Source organism: Drosophila melanogaster, chromosome 3R (assembly GCF_000001215.4).
Source record: "Drosophila melanogaster chromosome 3R".
NCBI lineage: Eukaryota > Metazoa > Arthropoda > Insecta > Diptera > Drosophilidae > Drosophila > Drosophila melanogaster.
In genome coordinates, this window is record NT_033777.3 from 20,204,012 (window position 1) to 20,225,092 (window position 21,081).

The following is a 21,081-nucleotide window of genomic DNA, read 5'->3' on the forward strand; positions in this document are numbered from 1 at the left end:
AATTAAATGTGTATTTTATTAAACAAGAAAACCTAGGGATAGTTGCATAACCTCCTTATGCAACTTCGAAAAACTTTTGGTTAGTCATTAATAAGAACAATATATAATATAATGAAATGATTAAAGTAATCATTTGGCATTTGTGTACTCTTTATATTTAATAAAGCAACCCCATATAAAGTGGCCCTATATAAACAAACCTTTCGTTCTGCACACGACATAGAAATAAAATTTGACTTCCACATGCATTATTAGTGTTATTTCATTATTTATACTCCTGAGTATGTTGTTAGTACCGCTGTTTTCCCCACTAAGCCATTAAAATGTGGAATAAAAACTCTGCATCCATCGAATAGGAAGTGGCATCGAGGAACCATTACCTGCCCCAATAAAAGCTGAGTGGGTATGTCGCCATGTGACTACGGTAATAACGACGGCATAAAATTCGTAGAAAAGTAAAATCAAAGCGCAAAAACAGGAGAGTTCCGGTTGAGGGGGTTGAATTTGAAAACAAAAAGAGAACGGCACGAAATTGACTTAATTCCCTATTGTTGTTTTGGTTTTTTACTCCACGGGTTTTCTCGATTTTCCGGGGGTGGAGCAAACAGCTGATTCGATTGAAGAGAGAGAGAGAGAGAGAGAGAGAGAGAGAGAGAGAGCTTTGAATGGGTTCCACTTCCAGGGCCTCTCACTCTCTTTACGGAGAGAATAAAGCAGTACCTTTGGAGCTTAACCCACATTGCCGATGAGGTCTGAAGCCAGGCCATCAACGAAAGGAATCTTCAGTCGTTGGAATACACTCGTGCGTCGTGGACACAACTGAAAACGTTCTGCCACCGGAAACTTGCACGTGGCAACGGTGCTTGGTCCTTTAGTCCCGTTCTCTCATCGCCGCCGTGCGCGTGTGTTGGTGTGCGTTGGTGTGACGGATTGCGGCTGTATGAGTGTATCATCGCCAGCTGTAAATGTGAGCAATTGAAAATGTGTTTCAGGCAGAAGTTGTCCTTTTATCTATGCGAAATTAAGGCGAATCGACAAACATATCTACGTTTTGTGTGTGCGTGAAATGTAAATGTGTGCCAAGGCTTAAGAATCCGCTACAGAGCCGCGTCATCTTCTCCTTTGTCTGCTGCCTTGCGGCATTTCTCCATCCTTATTTATTTTACGCTTTTTCTCTTCTCTCGCACTTTTTTGTTGTGTAGGGCAGGCGACCAAGAAAAACTGCTTGCAGAATCCAGAAAAAATATATGAAATTTTGATGGAAATATAAAGTTAGCCACGTCGCTCACATTCCACTTAACGGTCATTGACGCTCCCCTTTTTTTGGGGGGAAACACGTTGCATGCCCCCTTGTTTCCATCGTCGCTGCACGACTTGCATGCAATTAGGCTCTTGTAAGTTTAATCGCCGTGGATGGAATAATTAAGCCAGGCATACGCCAACGACACCGTAACCCCTAAAAGTAGGCAAGCAAAAGTTTCAATTGTTGACAGTTCAAGTTGGAATAAGCTAAGGCCAGGCCTCCAGTTATTACCAACTCTTGGCTGACAATTTAGTCTGAAATTTTCCTTTAATTTTCTTGTTATATTATGTTGTTCTATTATTCATAATTATCCGTTGAGCATGTGATTAGATATTGCTCAAACTCAAAAACATATGGCGTGCACGCTTTTTATTTAACAATATGATTTTGTTGTTATAATATATATCTACACTTGTAGCTTATTAATTAATATATCAATTCGAATTTCTTTAATTTTTAGTTACTGCTTTTTAGTAACACTTTTCCATTTCCTTGTAACTTGCGTAACATAAAGTGTAGGTCAAATTGTTTTCGTACTTCTATTGAAATTAAATATTCAAATTTGAAAATTTTGACCTTATAAAAAGGGCGTTACTTTCGTAGTACATCTCCTGTTATTTCATTCGTAAAAAACTTGACTGCTTAATTCTCTTACCGAAAACAAGAAAAAACATGGTTCTTAAGCCTCGGGCGATTTTCCAATTTTTCATTAATTTGAATTTCCAATGAAAATAAAAATGTCCTATCGCAGTCTTCAGTAAATATAAAAAAAGGAGTTGCGAATCCTTAATAATCTCGTGTGGATGGGAGCAAATTCTGTCAGAATGAAAAACGTGGAATAACAACATAATACAAAAAATAAAGTATTCTTATTTATTCGAAGCCCATCAAAAAAATATGAACGCATATACACGAAAGCGCCGGTTTAAAATCACCAGGAAAAATAAAAACAAAAATTAAATTAAACAAATAAAATGTAGCAACGAATCAATTTATAACAAAGGATCTATCGAAAAACGGAAAGCAACGACAACGAACAAAGGCAAATATAATTGCTGAGTCCCGTGAAAAGTGAAAGCAATTGAAATTCGCTTCAAAACATGAAATGAAATATTTCTCTGTGCAGGATATATGAAAAATCAACAGAACGGTTTCCCAATAGTATATGTGTACCCATAAGTGAGTGCGTGTGCAATTGTGTGAACACCTACAAAGAAAAGAAAAGCGGATACGTCAAATAGAGGAGAAAAAGGATACGCGAGCTTAAAGTTAAAGAACAGCCGAGCAAACCGAAGTCGAGGATTATTTTCGCCAACAGTAGGAACAATAAAACTGCCAGCAGTCATAAGAGCAGCAGCAATATATACGGATGCGTGTTTATAGATCTGTGACTTTCATGTGGTAAGTCAAGCAGAAGGAACAAGAGCTCTGCCATAAGTTTAAGTTGTCAATTTCGCAAAGCTGGGGTATACCAAAAATAAATAATCGTGTCCACTTACCCTGGAAGATCATCGAATGATTTACCCATCACAGCGAAGACTCTGTCCCTACTCAGATCAATCACATTGTTTCCTAATTTACCCGGCGTCAACAAAAATAAAATCAATTCAATGAAGATAAATGAGTTCAAAGTAAAAACCGAGACGCAAAACGTCTATATATAAATCCAAGACCTCATCCCCGCTCGGTTTCCACTTTCACTGGCGATTGGCAGCGGTAATAAGCGATTACAATGTCATGGATCTAAATCCATGTCGCTACAAGGACACCACAGTCACGTGCGTTGCGCAAAGGCAGCCGCAGGACCTTAATAAGTCGCAGGTGTTGCGTCTTCAAAGATTCTAGGAACTTGGATGCGGATACGGATAAGAATAGGGCCATCGACTGGCGAGAACGTCACACACAATACGAGCTGGGTGGCGGCCATAATTTACCTCACTGTCATAAAAAGTTTCAGCTTATTACTCATACGCCCCCGCGGCCGCAAGCTGATGAGCAAGAATATCATATTAATCATTTGCCCAATGATTGGTATGATTTCCCCTACATCCTCATCCACTTCTATAGCTTGCTTTATATCGATTTGGATACTTGGCTATGACAGACACGCACATAAAATTGCTATTTTTAGTTGGCCCAGCTGTTGGGCTCTCCCTTTTGCTACTGTGCCAAAGAAAAAGTGGGTTCGCTTTTCCGAAGAGTGCATAAATTAACGCAAATAATTATGCAGATTTTTTCCCGTGCGCAAATAAACGCCGCCAGACGAAGAAAGACGAGCTTGTTTTGAACTTTTGAATATTTTAACGCTCCATAATTAGTCGACGGGCAGGAATCCACTTGAAATTTACCCCATTCTTTGCTATTTCAGAGGTGAATATTTGCGAAACGAACTTTGAACATTTATTTTCGCGAACTTTGCCTTCGAGTATGAATTTAGCGAGTATGAATTTAACTTAAATTTAAATTGTTTTAATTTAAAGTTTTGGGAGTCTATACCAATAGCGAATTATGTTATTGAACTTTAATGGGAGAGGTAGTTTTTGTGATATCCATTTACCACATTTAGTCTACATTTTTAATTTATTAAAATTTCTAATACGTTTTAAATAGCTCATATTAGTTCAATTCTTTAAAATTAATAAAATGGAATTTAATATAAATTCCTATGTATTTATCAATTATTTAACGGGTTTTACTTTACCGCAGCTTTTTGTTAGAATCTACGGGCAAAATGTTATTTTTATCAATGTTTTGAAAATGTATAATTGATATTTTCTTGTTTTGATCCATGCATAATTTGCTTTAGTGCTATTCAAAAAATCGGAATATGTGCACATTAGACCAAAAAGATTGTGAACAGTACAAGTTAAAAATGAAAAGTAATTTAATGTGCTAATCGCTTTAATTCGCTGAATTAAACTTTACTTATAATTATCTCAAGTAAATTAAGAAAAATCGCTGTTTCACGAGCTTCAAACTTTTCGCAAGCACAAAAGCTAAACAAGACTTGGCCAGATTTAATTATATCAATGGCAATTCTTCAGGCATACTTGCACCTTCTGTTTTAGTGTTCTTCATCTTTAAAGGTTCGATGTCAAACTCTGTGGCCAGTTCTTCCAGAACTGACAGAGTACAGGAGGACATTGTGAGTCCTCCCTGTTCGTCGACCATCTTCATGTGTTGCAGCTCCTTGTCACCCGGCACCATCGGTGGTTTTCCCACCTTGCTGGGCACCGCTTGTCTCAACAGCCGGTGGAAATCGGCCAATCTGTCCTCGAAGGTGGGACAAAAACGCATCGGATCGATGGCCACATAAACTTGGCCCAGATTAGCCGGAGCATTTTCCGTACTATAGACGCCACGACGCTGGATTTGATTTGCATATCGAGCACCTGTCATCACACCGCACAGAATATCCACTGCGGCAGCTAGGCCAAAACCCTTATGCTCCGGCTGAAAGGCTCGGATTCTTTGGGCCCTTAAGGCCTCCTCCGTTGATGTTGTCTCCTTGCCATTTCTATCCAAAGCCACTAATTTGGGCACTTCCTTTGACCAGCCATTGCAATAGGAGAGCTCCAGTTCATCCACCGAACAGGCTGCCATACCAAAATCAGCCACAAATTGTTCATGGACACCGGAAGCGGCACAGGCAATTGGGTTTTCCCCCAGAACGGGTTCGATTCCACCAGCTGGCAACAGAGTTGGAGCAGCGTTCGTCATGCACAGACCAATCATTCGCTGTTCTAGCGCTTGACAGGCATACCAGGAAGCAAATCCAATGCAGTTCGAACTGCGAGCCGAAACCCAGCCGATGCCCACTTCCCGGGCCTTTTGCAGGGCCAGATCCATGCAAAAGTTGGCCACCACGGGTCCAGGTGCATTGTGGCCATCCACTAAGGCGATGGCTTTCTTTTCGGACACGATTCCCGGTGTGGCGTCACCAGCAACAGTGCAATTCAGAAGATCTGCCGCAATTGAGGGCAATCTATGGATGCCCATCGAGCGTTGTCCCATATAATCCGCGGCTATCAATGCATCGGCCATCTCACTGGCCGCCTGTTTGGGCACCTGCATGGCTGAGAACACCTGGCTAACGAATCTCTGGGCCTCCAGGACATCAACCAGCCCGCTGAAATCCTTCGTCGCATTCTTAAATCCCTCTGGTTGCTTCTGGCCGCCACACATCAGCAGCACCCTTTTGATATTATGCCACATCTGATCGGATCCAGCTGGTGTATTTTGAGGGACCTCCGTATGGTCTATCCCAATACTGGACTCTTTGACTCCTTTATTCAATTTGTGTGTTGTCGAGCTGTTTGGCGTTTGATTACTGGTGGCAAGCTTTTCCGTGGACAACTTGAGCCGTACCTTTCGTAGGGAATCCAAAAAGTTGGCCACCACCCTCATTTCCTCAGCGTTTGCCAAATGAGTGTTATCTTATTTTCTAAATATATGTTCCTGTAGAGTTTGTAGTATTTTTCTAAGGTATAATGAGTTCCGAACTATGTAAATTGATAATTGCATTTGCTTTTATAGAATTTAATTCTGCTCAAAAGTTTTATTATTAATTTTTCTCGTATTAATTTATATATACAAAATGTATTTACATTTACACAAAAATGTAATACATATTAGCGTAGAAAAATGTACAGCGAACATTTTCAAACAAATTCCCTGTGCATTCCATTGCTTCCCAACGCGTAGCTCTTGGTAACAGCTCACATTTCGCATACGAGGTATACAAAAGATACATTTTTACAAATAAGTGTATATATCCAAATGAGCTACTTTCGCATTCACCACTCGCTGTGCGTACTTGAATTGTCAGCACAGAAACAACGAAATATCAGGACACAAATAAGCAGGGTAAAGTCAAAAAGGGAAAACAAATGCGATGGATGTAAAAGCTTAAAAATGCACACAAATTGCACTGGCACAGTTAAGGATGTGTAAAGTAACCTTGAGCCAGCAAACACCAAGCAGATACATACATGTACGGATACAGATACATTTTAACGGTACCAGATGAAAATTCAGTGTTCACGCGATGTGGAAAATGTTACGGTGACCTTGTTTATTTATGTGGCCGCCAACTGGATTCGCATAAAAATGAAACAGCACTTTAATTTAACACTGTCTTCTTTTTATTGTATGTAGCTAATGGTTTAATATGGAATGTAAATATAGTTCGCTTGCATTCATGATATTCATGATAATAAACGACCAATTAGTTTTCATGGCTATCGGTGAAAAAGATGATTGAATTAGTCAACAGTTGGGTTCTGAATTTATTAACCAAACAAAAAGCTTTTTTAATATCTTTAGTTTACTTTTTATCAGCCTACCATATCTACATTAATAAATAATGCATATTATCCTATTAATTGCCTTCATACATATATGACACGGAACTCACATGCATAAATGTCTACTTTGTGTTATTCACAATAAATACAGAAACGGATTATTTAATCTTTAAAAATGTATTTGCTTACAGAACAATTCATTTTTTAATTTGGCACGGAAATAATGCAATGCAAAGAAATCAGACTTGTCCTAAAGTAATTAAAATATATAACTTAACTCCTAAGATCCCAGAATCAGAAATATTTTATGTGCCAAATTAATTTTATGCGGATATAATGATTTAAGAACTAATAAAAGACACAGTAATTAAATATTTCTCATAATTATATACTACTTAATAACAAAAGCAAATATATTGAATAAACCGAAGAGTTATAATTTAGTTACTAAATTTTCCAGATCACGATGAAATCCAGTCAGCTGGCAGATAGTCTCGTCATCCCAGCGCTTCAGTACAGATAGTCTAGATGATCAGAAAGAAGTCGCGTCAATCCAGAGCCACATCGAAATAGGTGAAGACAGTTTAACAATAGCTCGCTCAGGTCGCACAACGTGAAGCTCCACTGTGCAAGGATGGGGGAAAGTCAGCTGCTGCTGTTGCTGCGGCTCCTGCTGCTTCCTACAGTCCTCATTTCCTGGATGCACTGTGCCGGGGCCTCCACGGCGGACATCTACAAGGGCGCTCGCCTGGGCCACCGTATCGTTCAGACGCGCTATGGCCGACTTCATGGACTCATCCTGCCCCTGGATAGCTTTCGCTTCCTGCGATCCGTAGAGGTCTTCCTGGGTGTGCCATATGCAACGCCTCCCACCAAACAAAATCGGTAAGGAATTTATGTAAAATAACTTAAACTTGAATTGAATACACCCTTAAATACTGATTCAAATGCACCCATCTCCAATGCGTAACAGTTCAAATAAATTCAGCATTATTGCATAAATCATAAAGTCAATAATCTCAGTTTCAATTTAAAAGTAGAATTATCTATTATTACTTAGGATCAATGCTTTTATCCCTTAATATTTTATAAAGTTAAAATAAAGTACCCAATCTCTATTATCCAGGTTTAGTCCCACGAGAGCTCCAGCGCCTTGGGACGGCATCCGGATATCGGATAAATACAGTCCCGTGTGTCCGCAGCGTTTGCCCAATATCCAAAATGAGACGGCGGCGCTGGAGAAGATGCCCAAGGGTCGCCTGGAGTACTTAAAGAGATTGCTGCCATTTCTTGAAAACCAGTCCGAGGACTGCCTGTACCTAAATGTGTTCTCGCCGGTCAATGGTAAGTCCAGAATATTTACTTCAAAAATCTACAGCTGCGCTGGAAAAACATGGCTAGCCGCAATTGTAGCACAAAGAGCTGCACATAAATCTCACTTAAATTCAATTAATTAAGATTAATCGTACGCCACGTAATGCCAATAATTTCTACGCAAAAGAAAAGCCAGAGCTCACGTAACCACTGCGCAAACCTTATCGCAGTCGCCACCCCACTAAGCTCACAATCCCTGGACGAGCCGGATCCGGGGGAATCGCTAATCTGAAGCGATTCCACCGCCGGAGTGCTGGCAAAATCCGCTTTGCACGCAATCGGAAACGTTTAATGGGTCATGAGCGCTCTCGGGCACTTGGCGGTGTGTTGAAAGGGAAAAATTCGCTATCACAAGTTTCAAAAAATACAACAAATAGAGAAAAAAACTGGATTAATATATTCGTATCTTGATTGCAACACGGCTGACACAACGTTTTGTTCACTCTTTTTTTTTTTGTGTTTTGCCAGCCGGGGCCAATGAGAAGAAGTTGCCGGTGATTGTGTTCATACACGGCGAGTCCTTCGAGTGGAGCAGCGGAAATCCTTACGACGGCAGTGTCCTGGCGAGCTACGGGGAAGTTGTGGTGGTAACACTCAACTACCGACTCGGAATATTAGGTAATCAAATGTTTAACAAAAAAAAAATATAAATTTCCGTTTAAGATTTACCTTTTGAAATCAACATTTTGTTCCCTTATAAGTTTTGGCAATATATTTAAAACTCGTAATTATTTGGCAGGTTTCCTCAACGCCAATCCCAATCCACATGCCCATGCCAGAGTGGCCAACTACGGGCTGATGGACCAGATGGCTGCCCTGCATTGGATTCAGCAGAATATCCAAAAGTTTGGCGGAGATCCCAATTCGGTGACGTTGGCGGGTCATGGAACGGGTGCAGCCTGTATTAATTACCTAATGACCTCGCCTACAATGGTCCGTGGTCTCTTCCACCGGGCTATTCTCATGTCCGGATCAGCGTACTCATCGTGGGCTTTGGTCGAGGATCCAGTACTATTTGCCATCAAGCTGGCCAAGGAGGTTAACTGCACCATTCCCGATGATATCAATCGCCACCACGAGCAGATTGTCGATTGTCTGAGGGATGTTCCCCTGGAAGACCTTTACCTAGCCGACATTCAGGCTCCAAATTTTCTCACATCCTTCGGGCCTTCGGTGAGTCATAAATCAATACAGCTTTCTTTTGCTAATAAAGTAATAACAGCAGTTAATTAAAAATGAATTAAAGATATTACTACTTCAAACAAATTGATGATAATATTTTAAATTTATAGTCAAGCCATTACGAAAAACCTAAAACTTAAAAAAAATGTAATGCCATTTGATGCAAAGAGTTAGTCCACTCAGAGCACTCATTTGAAGTCATTGATTTCGCGTTTTGTGGCACTTGCTCTCTTTGTTCGGTCCTCGCTTCAATGGACTTTATTACTTACTTACGCATCCCGCTCCTCGTCCTTGAAGGACCACTACTCCTGTCACTTACTTGCGATTCCTTTGCCCTCCTCGATTTCAATTTAGGTTGATGGCGTTGTCATACGACCCGGGCATTCCAATCTCGATATCGATGATTTAATGGCGCGCAACTCGAGGCGCTCGTCAGCGGACTCCGGTTTCCAGTCGTCCGCCGGAGGTGGTGGCGGGCAAGGAGGCGGGGCCGGTGGCGGAGGAGGCGGTGGCTCCGGATCGTCGTTCGGCGGTGGATATTTCGGCGGCAGCGGGGCCGGAACGATGAATATGGGCGGTCACTATGACGTCCTGTTTGGCGTCGTTACGGGCGAATCGATTTGGCGCTTCAGTGCCCACGATATACAAAATGGTTTCGAGGGCGAGAGACGCGATAAAATTATCCGCACCTACGTCCGCAACGCCTACAATTATCACCTCAACGAGATTTTCTATACGGTGAGTAATTTTCCTTATACTATTTAAATATAAATCTTTATTGGGAATGCGATGTCTGCGATGTGGCCATAAATTTTGTTCTTCAGATATTTCCTTGCCCTCCCAATGACGTTATATGTTCTTCTTGTCTGCCGTCAGTTAAAGCTTAATTATTGCCTTTATCTAACCATTTACTTTTTAACTTAAAAAGTTTGCGAGTGAAAACTTTATAGACAGTTGGCGGATGAAAGAAATATGGTTCGCTCCAGTGAATCATTTATTTTTTTTTTGCCATTTCTCTTCGCTTTGAATATTTTATATGCAAATCAAGCACTGACTAGACTTATGGCTGCTTATGCAAATTTAATCCAACTCAGGCATTTTATGCAACACATTTAAGATGCAAACATTTTATTATTTCTTCCAAAATTGTTCCAGCTTACTAAATTGACAAATTAACCAGGCTAAGAGAAACAGCGTACATATTTCAGAGTCTAAAGGGACGTCAAATGTAGCAATGATTTTCGATTTAATACCTTGCAATTGACTTTGAGTCTAATCTATTAACATGATTAAAACACCCCTTTCGAGGTGGCAGAAAAGTACATATTTTCCCTTGGGTAATTGGCTGAAAGCAAAAACTTATACAGCCAAAGCACAAATAGCAACAACGGCTGCAACTGAAAAAAAAAATACTTTTTAAAAGTTGGTACTCTGTTTAAGTGTGTGCGAGTGTAATTATAATTCCACGTTGCGTATGGGTAACATTCGCCACTCAAACAGATACACTTGCATGCATACATAAATACATCAGTCTCATGTTTCGGGGCATTTTCAACCTTTAAAAATTTTTTACATTTGTTGTGTGAGTGTGTGGGTGTATTTATTTTATGCTCTCTTGCTGGCTTTTTGTTTTTATTTTTATTTTTGTTTTGTGCAAGCGAGCGAAATGGAAGGCAGTTAACACGCCATTGCTGCCAAAACATTAACACGCTTTATTTGGCAAATGTGCGCAAGGACATAGGCACACACACACACACACACAGACACATACTGGCGCGCGTGCACATACACTTACGTACGGAGTGTACATACACGTATACAGACACACACATGTACCTACTTAAAAGCGCACAAGCAGCACTTAACCCAAATCACAGCAAACAGCGGAGAAAGCAGAGAAAGCATCCAACGACAACCGTCACCAGTCGACGTCTGAAACTGGAACTGAATCCGCATCTGAATCTGAATCGGTAGCTATATTCGTATCTGTATCTGAACCTCAGGCTCGGCCACCGCTCGCCGCATTAACACACACACACATACGCACCGTGAATGGGAGTGCAGATATATATATTTATTCACACGTATACATTTATCAAGAAGTCGTAAATTGCCGGGGCATATATCCCGATTATACCGCTTAAGTCCGTATTTATTTTACTTCGTTATACTTTTGTACAATCGCAGCGAAATCCCACTCTTTATACTTCATAAAGCTCAATTTATATAGGTCAGAGCTCAGGCTCGACTCTCATCTGCAGTCGAGAGCCAATCATGACTAATCAAATATTTTTTGTAATACTACAAAAAGTAAAAAACCCATAACTGATTTCCGCTCTTCCAACGAAATCAATACTCCACCCAAAATAGAAATGCTGAACCTGGTTATTCGAATAACGATGTAAATGTATTCCACACACACAATTGTTAGAATCCGTTTCAGCTCCATATTTTTTTTTGTTTTCTTCTGTATGATGGGTTTTCTAAATTATGCATGACATCGATTTTACAGATGCATTTTGCGGTCGTTTATTTTCCACACACACGCTGGGCAGAAATAATCATAGTGGTGGTAACAAGTCCCCCTCATGCTCGTTTTGTGGTAGCGAATGGCCACCGCAAACAAGGACTGCAAACAGTTGCAATCCGCTTGTAATCCAGCCAGGATTTGACTTGGCACACATGCAGCCAATGCAAATCTAAAATTCCCCTCGCCACAGGAGCGGCATCTGGAAATTCGGTTAATCCAAAAATAGACCAACAACACCTGACGTTGCTTCTAAAAATTTAAAGCTTTAGATCAGACAAAAAATTGGGTACATTTATTGGTAATAAAAATATTCCAATAAAGCGATTTATTTTTGCTAAAGCCACGTAATTCAATAGTCAAGTTAAACTTTTGTTTGATTTAAATTTATATTTGAGACAATTTATTAGACATACCCTTAAACATATATCACCATTTACTTTTAATTTTTCCTCCAACTATAAATAATTATTTTTCTAAAATGGCTTATGTTATCTGCCCCACAGATCGTCAACGAGTACACGGATTGGGATCGCACCTCGCAGCATCCGATCAATACCCGCGATACGGCTGTAGCCGCCCTATCCGATGCCCAGTTTGTGGCACCGATTGTGCGGGCTGGTGATATCCTGGCGGCCAATTCCCCGCCGCCGGTCAGCTCATCCTCGACCGCTGGGTCGCCGGGTGCAAATGCGGCTGCTTCGACCTCAGCGGGCTCCACTCAGCCCTCCGGTCGGTGCTACTTTTACGTGTTCGATTACCAGACAAAGGACGGCGACTATCCACAGAGAATGGGCACTGTGCACGGCGAGGACTTGCCCTACATTTTCGGCGCCCCACTGGTCGACGGCTTTAGTCACTTTCCGCAAAACTACACCAAATCGGAGACGGCTCTTTCCGAGGCGGTGATGATATTCTGGACCAACTTTGCTCGCACCGGGTAAGTTGAGGTAGCTTTGCACGCTGAAAGTGCTCCTGAGTAGTCTTAGGACACCTGCTGTCCGTCCGTTCGGCACTTTTAAGTCCCACTTAAACGTCTTGCTAACTTATGCACAGAGGGAAAAGAAGTCACGCTGTCTACTTTCGCTCATCGCATTAGTGTTGAAGTTTACTGAAGATCTGAGGGAAAATATATGTTTGCAAGCAACAAACCCTCCATTCAATAAAAATGCGAAAAACTAAATATATTCTGGATTCTGGATTACTAAATGCATGCAATTTAAAAATGATTATATGAATGAACTCCTTTTCGTTGAAAGCTACCATTGTTATGAAGAATGCATTATCTAATGTGCCTAACTATTTGATGACAGCGCATTTTCCACATTTTCTTTCTGTTTCCAGCAATCCCAATGAACACCATCGCCAGGACTCGTCGCTGCCGGTTTCAAAGGAGCGCAACCGCTTTCGCAGCATCACCTGGGAAAATTATGATCCGCTGCACCAGAAGTATTTGGAAATAGGTGAGTCAGAAGAAAGTTTCCTGCTTTTCTCCATACCCCCCGCCAACCAGAGCACTTTCCATGTTTTTGTGTGAATGGTTCAAACAGAAATCTTTTTGTAAGCTTCTAACGAAATGGTTGTTCGTTTGTTTGTTTGCATGCTTTTTCGTGCGGCAGAGGAAAACTATTAAAAAGTTTAATGCCTTTGAACGACTTTACTTGCATTTTCCTTTTCAATAAGGCGATATTTTTAAATGGAATTTCCGATGCTTGTTAATATGCAAGTGGCTCAAGCTCAAAACCATTTCTTATAATTCGCTTACTCCAAGAACGCCATCAAAATGCTGTATGGCTACTTTGGCGTGCAGTAAAAAGAATTCATGGAATCCATGCCAAATAAAAGCTACAAGTTCCCAAAAGTACCAAGAATAACCTAAGCACACACAGCCAGCTGCAAAAAAAAAAAAAAACAGGGAAAATCAAATTTAATTTTAATTTTAAAGATGGCACTGCCCGAGCATGCTTTGCTTGCTAACAACAACAAATTGGAGGGGCGGCTTGGAGGGGTTTGCAAAAAACGAGGGAGTTAACACACAAGTACTTGAAGGAAATGTAAGTGGAAAAAAGCATCACACCATCAGCCCCACCAACAGGAGAACAGCGAAGCCACCTGGTAGATGAAGGGCAATCAAAACGCCCAGAGATTGTCGAAACATGACCTGAAGTGAGCGGGGGGGGGGGGGCTGAACTCCTAGGGGGAAAGGCGAGAGGCTCCAAAGGGGCATAAAGCTTTATGTGTGCGTTAAAATGGCACCGTTGCCATTCTCGTGTCAAACGTACGAAAATGTTATTAATTTCAAATTTTTCACACCTTTTGTGCGCGGACGCGATGGAAGCATGTTGAAGAATACAAAGAAGAGGGGACAAGCTATTTGCATAATGTCGCGATTATCAGATACCCTAAATTGTGCATAAATTCGCCTGCAAGCTTATATTCAAATTGTAAAACATTTTACTCTATCTCTCAAATTATGAGTAGTACATTCTACTGAAAATTTATCTTTTCAGTTCATGCAAATGCGGATAATCTTGCATTATATATAAATATTTCAAAAATGGCATAATATATTTTTGAATTCTGCAAAAAGTGGTATACCCACTCGACAAACAAATAAGCTAAAAAAGCATTGACGAAGATAGCGACAGATTCTCGCGCTTAACGCTTTATAGAAATTACGCGCAGGTTATGGCAATGGATTTTTGCATTGTACACACGAGAATGGCGTTTTTATATTTTTAGTGGAGATGGAATCCTGCCGACACGCACTTTACGCACATATGAGCATTGAAGGACGTTGCGAAACGTATCAAAAGATATGTCTGCGCTCATGTAGAGCGTTCGCCTCCTTCACTCTGCATTTCTCCTCTTTTCGCCTGATTTTAATTGAAACGACACACAGCGACAGCTGACATTCTATACAGCATAGTAGCGCCCATCCTTCTACTTTACATGAGTAAGTTGAAAGGATTCCGCCGTGGAGTGGCGGACACAGTTTTCATTCGATACGCCAGGAAACTGAAATCGAAATCAAATAATGTTTGTTGGGGGACCTGGCACAAAAGGATCTCCCGCACACAAACGCAGCTGACACTCATATGTGCCCAAATACACGTGTACGCAAATATATAGCTCGAGCTAAAAGCATATCTTATGTAAAATCCGGCTTGTATGAAAGTTCTGTTGCGTAAATTATGCACGCAATATTTATTGGGATATCTGATTTGCACTTGCGATTCGCGATTGCAGGAAGGTCCTTCGCACAGCCATCATATTTTCTTTCCCCCATTCTTTGCGATCGAAAGTTCAAAGGTAAACGAAAGCCTTCTGAATATTTGAGAGCAATTCTTTTGCCTTTCAGAAATTTATAAACACGTGCAAATGTGGAGAGCAGTGCAAAACTTTCACCTGTTTACTCCCATAAGGAGTAGGTTACGAGACTCCACTTTTTTGCAGCCCAGTTTTCTAAAATAATCGGGCTTATTAGTCTACACTAGGAGAAAATATTGAAAAAACCCTGAACATATAAATTACAATATGGTGGGCTTATTACAAAGAATCATTACAAATATTTGTCAGTACATAAAACATTTAAACACACTTACGGAAACTAATAAAACAATAAGTAGGCAATGAAACTTGTGGAGATTTTTACCATATTTATAAAACTATTCCATTTAATATAAATCCATATGCTGTTGGTAACATATTCTTTTAAGAGATACACCGATTTCCTCGTAGTGCAAGAGCTCCACTTTTAGTAGGAATAGCTGGGGGCCATTAAAAATTAAACAGTTATGTCGCTTTCACCCCGCCAAAGTAAACAAGACATCAAGTCCGGAAAATGAGGGTGCAGCTTATGTGGCCCAAAGATCCAGACGGAGGAGGTCCTGGCCTCAATTGAGCCAAGTGTCTGTCGCTCACCTTTTTGGCATGCAAATGACTCGAAAGTGGCCCAAAAGCAAAGGCAAGGGCCAAATGGAATAGTTTAGCATTAGGGCTATTTGCATGCATGCTTCCTGTGTGTGTGTGTGTGTGCGTGGATGAGTGTGTCTTTTGATATCTGTCACACTGTGGAAATGAAAATGAAGATATTTACGCTGCCATTCCCTTTTGTTTAATACGGAATACTCTTTAAATTCCAGGAATGAAGCCGCGCATTAAGAATCACTTTCGGGCCCATCAACTCTCGATTTGGCTGCGCCTGATACCGGAGCTTCATCGCGCCGGGATGGAGGATGTGATAGCCCGGCACAATCTGTTCCGCAATCACGACGATATGGACCTGTACGAGGGACCCGTTAAACCGGATCCGTTTGGCATATCGACAGCCGCCGGAGCAAGTGGCTCCTCATCCTCGTCGTCGTCCTCATCCCGCCTTCTGCTCGTCGATGAGCAATTGATGATGAAGAAGGGACGCGGCCTGAACGGCTCGGCCTATTTGAACGGCATATTGGGCGGTAAGTAGCCTCCTCCTGAATCTCATTCGGAAAACAAACACAGACACGCATTTGTACGCTCGCTGCGGCTTGTCACTGTCACTTAAATACCTAAAAACAACAAATAAGACCGTCGCAAAACGGCAAACCGAGCCCAAAGGAATAACGCCTATCGCCTTTGTAGATTGTATTTCGTATTTCGGCTTCGTCCCTTTTGGCCCTTTGCACAGTCTGCATTTGTCGTTTAATACGGTTGACAAAGGCCAAGCCGTAAGGACACTTGACTGGCCTTTGGGCCTGACTTATTTAATTGTACATTCTGCGTAAGACTGACAAATTGGAATTAGGGTGAAAACTCCTTCCGATTTATGGTTTAAAGCGTTTTCACTATCGAATTTTGATACTTCCGATGGTAAAACGGGTGAAGTTAGAATCTAAAACGCTAAAAATATACTTGTGATTTAAAAAGTTCCAATCGAATTTAGATAAAGTTTCCTTGATTAGATATGCACAAACTTATTTGGCAACTTTTTATTTCTCATCATATCTCAGATAGCCTCAATTATTCCAGACCTGCTATTCCGTTTGTTTTACTTAAATTACTCATACGCACCATGTGTGTATGAAAGATCAAGTTATTTGTGATCCAAAGTCAAACATTTAGGATGCGGCCACAAAAATTGCTACCGTCATGTGCGCATTTGTTTAATAACTCGACGCAAGTGATATATATTCCACATATCTATGTTGGCCCCCATCAAATAAAATGGAATTCAAAGGAGAAAACTCGTTCTATTTATTTGGCTTCTCTTCATTTTTTTTTTTTTTTTCATTTTTTTCGGAAGGTTTGTTTGTTGGAGAGTGAGTTAAAAATCAACACTTTCGGCAGCAAAGATTTCTGTTTACCCTAGACGCTGGCCTCGGCCTAGTCAGTGTTTACTTCACTTTGTGGTCGGTCTCGCAGCAAGTTAAATTGCAAAGTTGGCATTTTGAGGGGCAGAGTGGATGGAATGAGCTAGGAGCTATGTATCCACATTTCCCATCATCCCATTCTGGCCCTGGCATGACATTTCCATTTGACCCAGCCCCGAACTTGGACCTCCAGCTGGGGCCCGGGTTATTGAAATTGCGTCCGGCCCCGGGATACTAAGGTTTGGCTTTTGAATTTATATTGTGTCGAGTGCTGACTTTTGGAAATGCACTCAACTGTAATCTCTATAAGCATTAGGTGTGTGTAACCTTTTTTCAAAGCGCACCCCTTCCCCAAAGAACTGCCCGTTCTCCGCCCAACTGTCTGTCTCTGGCATAAAATTCTCGTTTACATTCTAGCTGGTCTGCGGAATGGGGCGGTGGAGGATTCGTTTGGGATGAAAGAGGGTCTTCTGTCTAAGACGCCACAAATGTAAATAGCGCATAATTTTAATGCACTTGCGCCATTCTATTTGGTCCCCTCTTTGCTCGTTTTCAGATGCGAAGTCATTAAACCAGTTTATGTAAAACTCGTTGGCGGAAACTTTTTCAACACTTACTCTAAATTAACAGCAAACTTTGCTGCTTGTTTTTTCCTCGTTTTCTTTATGTTTTAGTGCAATTTTTAATAAACTGTCCCCGCAGCTGGGGCAACTGCAGCTGGTTCGCTTCTGTGAATGGGGAAAGCGCAGAAAATCCAACTCAAACATCAAATGCTTATATGCGGCGACTTTGGGGGCGTTATAGTGGCAGTGCCAGTGTCTTGTGGGCGTGGCCTGGTTTAAAACCATGGCAACGGCTTCGACTTACTTCCACCGAGGACGCCGGGCTTATCTCAAAGTCAAAACTAAGACAGTCAATTTCAGGCGAAACTTTCTACTTTCCCCCAGCCGAGATACTAAATGCCCCAACCCGATTCTAATAACCCGCATTTTGCCAAGTTGGCCAATGCAAAATGCATTAGCTTGAGGGGATTTGAAAGAGGGGAGTGGTTGTGGGTGTGGGCGTGGCGGCAGTCAAGGACTCTTTTGCTATGCAAAGTCGGGCAAATTAAAAATTATTAAAATGTCGAGCAAAGTGGTCGAAAGATAGAGCGCTTTTATTCGATAATTTAATTGGATGATACACATATCAATTAAATTAGTGGAATTTAAAAATCAATAAAGTACATTTTACTTAAATATAATAACCTTTTGGCTTGAAAATCGAGTTATTTGAATAAATTATCATTAGATATTTAACTTTAGGAACCTTCGGATTTCTTTCGTTGTCTGAAAGTGATTGAAATTTCTTGTTATTTGTTTATTTGTGTTGAAAGAGTTCTTTTATGAAGTGTTCCAATCCAAGTGCGCATAAATTTGTAAAGAATTCTTACATCTAATTTTAGTAATTTTGTTGTTCTTCAACGAGCATTTTAAATCAGGATAGGAATACCTTATTCAATTTAATTTTAATGTTTTAATTAATTCTATACCATACGGTTTCTGCTGGCAAGCAACTAATCTGTGACCCAAGCAAATAAGCCGGAAAATGGGAAATAGGCGAAGGTCAAAGGGCGACTTGCGGTGGCTAATGTAGAGTGAAAATGCGTGGGTGTTGGACCACACAGACAACAAATGTTCATTTCAATTATCGCAGGGGCCAGAATAGCTGCAAAACTAAATCTGTCTAAAAACAAAAACTTGAAACCGAACTGGCTGGGTAGGGATACATAGATAGAAGAGAACTGAACTGGTGTGGGGAAAAACTGGAAGTGGAAGATGATAAAATGCCCGAAATGCGACAAACAGCTGTCAGGTTGACAGTCGACGACGACGCAGCCAGGCCACAAAAAACACACACAGCACTAGCTGGAAAATTCGGATTCGGGTGGGTGCTGGAAAAGTGCGGGAAATCACAGGAGATTGGAGAGCCAGCGGAAAACCCGAGACTAGCTGCAAGGCAGCGACCGAGTCACAGTGTCATATGGACTCGACATACTTTGACATGCTTTTCATTTAAGCGTTGACTTTGCCAACTGTGCCGCCATGTCTTTTCTTTCCTCCGGCCAGCCCGCTTTTCCCACTTTTCCCCTGTCATCGCAGGCGTCATCACCTCAGAGCCATTGGTTATACAACTTGGCAGGAATGCGGCGACTGAGATATTCAGCTAAAAGCCAAAAAATTCGAATGCCAAACGGAAGACTTATCCGTAAACAAAGCAGCCGCAACCAAATTCGATTCGAAAGAAGTGGAAAACTAAAAAAGCACTGTACCACCACCACCATATAGATAACAACTTTCCGCAAAAAGTTTTAGTAGGGTTGGCAAAGTGTTGAAGTACTTGGAAATTTCTTCTGTTTTCCATGCCCATTGTTCATTCAAATGCTCATAGAATATCCAAATCGAAACATTACCTGATTTAACCCCGGATGTGTGGTAAACAACATTAATAATTGCGACTGCTTTAAAAGATTTCAATGAATGAAGAAGATAAGCCCAGATATGCCTCCTAACTCACCTACAATCCTACTGAGTATGCTTTCAATGCCGTTTATCCCATCATCAAGCTGCCAGTGTCTTGTCTAAGCCTTGGTTACCAGTTTTCCAGAATATAAAAACAAAAAAAAAAACAGGCAAACCGCATTGTTCGGAGTACACAAAGTCAACGCTGCGCTACTTTGCCTGACCTGAATTCCAGCGAAAAATGAAAATAGAAAGGAAAACCAGGCAGCAGCAGCGGGCTCACCTGAGTTATTTGGCACAGAGATGGAGATAAAGCAACATGTGGAAGCAGACTTAGCCGAAAGCCTACTGCGAAAATCCTTGCCACTTTCGCCCCCTGATCATTTGCATAATTCCTGCGATTCGTTTGGGTTTTTCACGTTTTTCTTTAGCTTGGGAAAGCACGGCTGATTAAGCTGGGAAATGTCAAACTATCAGTGAAAATTGAAATGGTTCACTTAATAAATGCCAGAGTGTCCTTCGCAGGATGGCAGCCTCAGCATCAGCACGGCTAATATCTAATTTATGCAAGGTCATTTCGGCCTCAGATATTTTTCGCTTTGGTGGCACAAATAGCAGGCAGGGCTGCTCGGTTTGATATTATGGCTTTGGGTTGCTCTACTTCTTCACTACGTTCTTATTATTTTCCCCTCCACATTCATTTTTGTGATTTCACTAATTAAAGCCACATTAAGCATTGCCTTTGCCCTCCTGCCTTTTCGGTTATCTGTCTGCCTCAAGCTGGGGCCATGTGTCCTCGTAACATAATTATCTGGGGTCCTTGAACGCATGCGGCTCTCGGAGAAGCGAAATGGAAATGGGAATAAAATTGTATATAAAAAGGAATTAAAAATAAGATGAAATGGGAAAAATTCCAAATGCTGCATGCCGTCTTTGTACTTGCAAAATTAAATGCAAAATGGGGCGGAATGATAAAGAGCTTAGTGTCCAGGGTCGGATCTGTTGTGGGGGGATCACAATTTATCTGGTTATGCAATTTACCAAAAGGGTTTTCCCCTTCATACACACACACACACACACTTGTCCACATCAAAAATGAGAGAAAAGGGAGCTTAAGCATTTTCCTGAGTGAACTCAAGTGTCAGGTCGAGAGCCTTTGAGTTTTTGCCATCATGATTGATGGAAAAAGTTGGCGAGAAATTATCATGTATAGGTAGGGGCTAATTCCAAATTGGATTCCCCAAAAGAAAATAGGGAAAACTTTGAGAAAAGTGCTCACCTGATGCTTTTCCGACCAAACAATCTTGAGTAAATTAAATGCCACACTTGAATGCGAATTGAAAAACCCACAAGACAAAGCAGCAAGTGGTTGAATGGCAGCTGCGAATCATCACACGATTATTGACACCCACTTGTGCCGCCCACTCCCGATTATTACGAGAGATTTATTTGCGAAATATTTTTGCAAAATACGTGCACAAGTCTTTAATCTTGTGAGACGAGCAACTTTGGCGAAATTGTTTGATATGCAGAAAAT

At 41.1% G+C, this 21,081-nt stretch overlaps 2 protein-coding genes across 6 annotated transcripts in view; one reads left to right on the top strand and one right to left on the bottom strand.

The window, feature by feature from the left end:
* Positions 1-797: 797 nt before the first annotated feature.
* The window catches only part of Nlg4 (Neuroligin 4), a 40,665-nt gene continuing 20,381 nt past the window's right edge, over positions 798-21,081 (top strand). For 4 of the 5 annotated variants that reach the window (NM_001300491.1, NM_001170191.2, NM_001170190.2 and 1 more), the window contains exons 1-10: positions 798-967; positions 2,187-2,704; positions 7,070-7,494; positions 7,736-7,953; positions 8,452-8,601; positions 8,723-9,156; positions 9,520-9,903; positions 12,199-12,632; positions 13,037-13,155; positions 15,838-16,152. In NM_001300491.1, coding sequence (NP_001287420.1) covers positions 7,244-7,494; positions 7,736-7,953; positions 8,452-8,601; positions 8,723-9,156; positions 9,520-9,903; positions 12,199-12,632; positions 13,037-13,155; positions 15,838-16,152 — 2,305 coding nt within the window. In that variant the 5' untranslated portion in view covers positions 798-967; positions 2,187-2,704; positions 7,070-7,243. Of the gene's footprint in view, positions 968-2,167; positions 2,705-7,069; positions 7,495-7,735; positions 7,954-8,451; positions 8,602-8,722; positions 9,157-9,519; positions 9,904-12,198; positions 12,633-13,036; positions 13,156-15,837; positions 16,153-21,081 lie in introns of all 5 variants that reach the window. The other variant, NM_001043265.2, reaches the window with a different exon arrangement.
* CG17199 (uncharacterized protein) lies at positions 4,190-5,780 on the bottom strand. The gene has a single exon (NM_142611.1). The coding sequence runs from the start codon at positions 5,708-5,710 to the stop codon at positions 4,325-4,327; it is 1,386 nt and encodes a 461-aa protein (NP_650868.1). The 5' UTR covers positions 5,711-5,780; the 3' UTR covers positions 4,190-4,324.

Excerpts from the sequence above, each read along its gene's own strand:
- CG17199 (NM_142611.1), bottom strand. The coding sequence starts at position 5,710 with ATGAGGGTGGTGGCCAACTTTTTGGATTCCCTACGAAAGGTACGGCTC.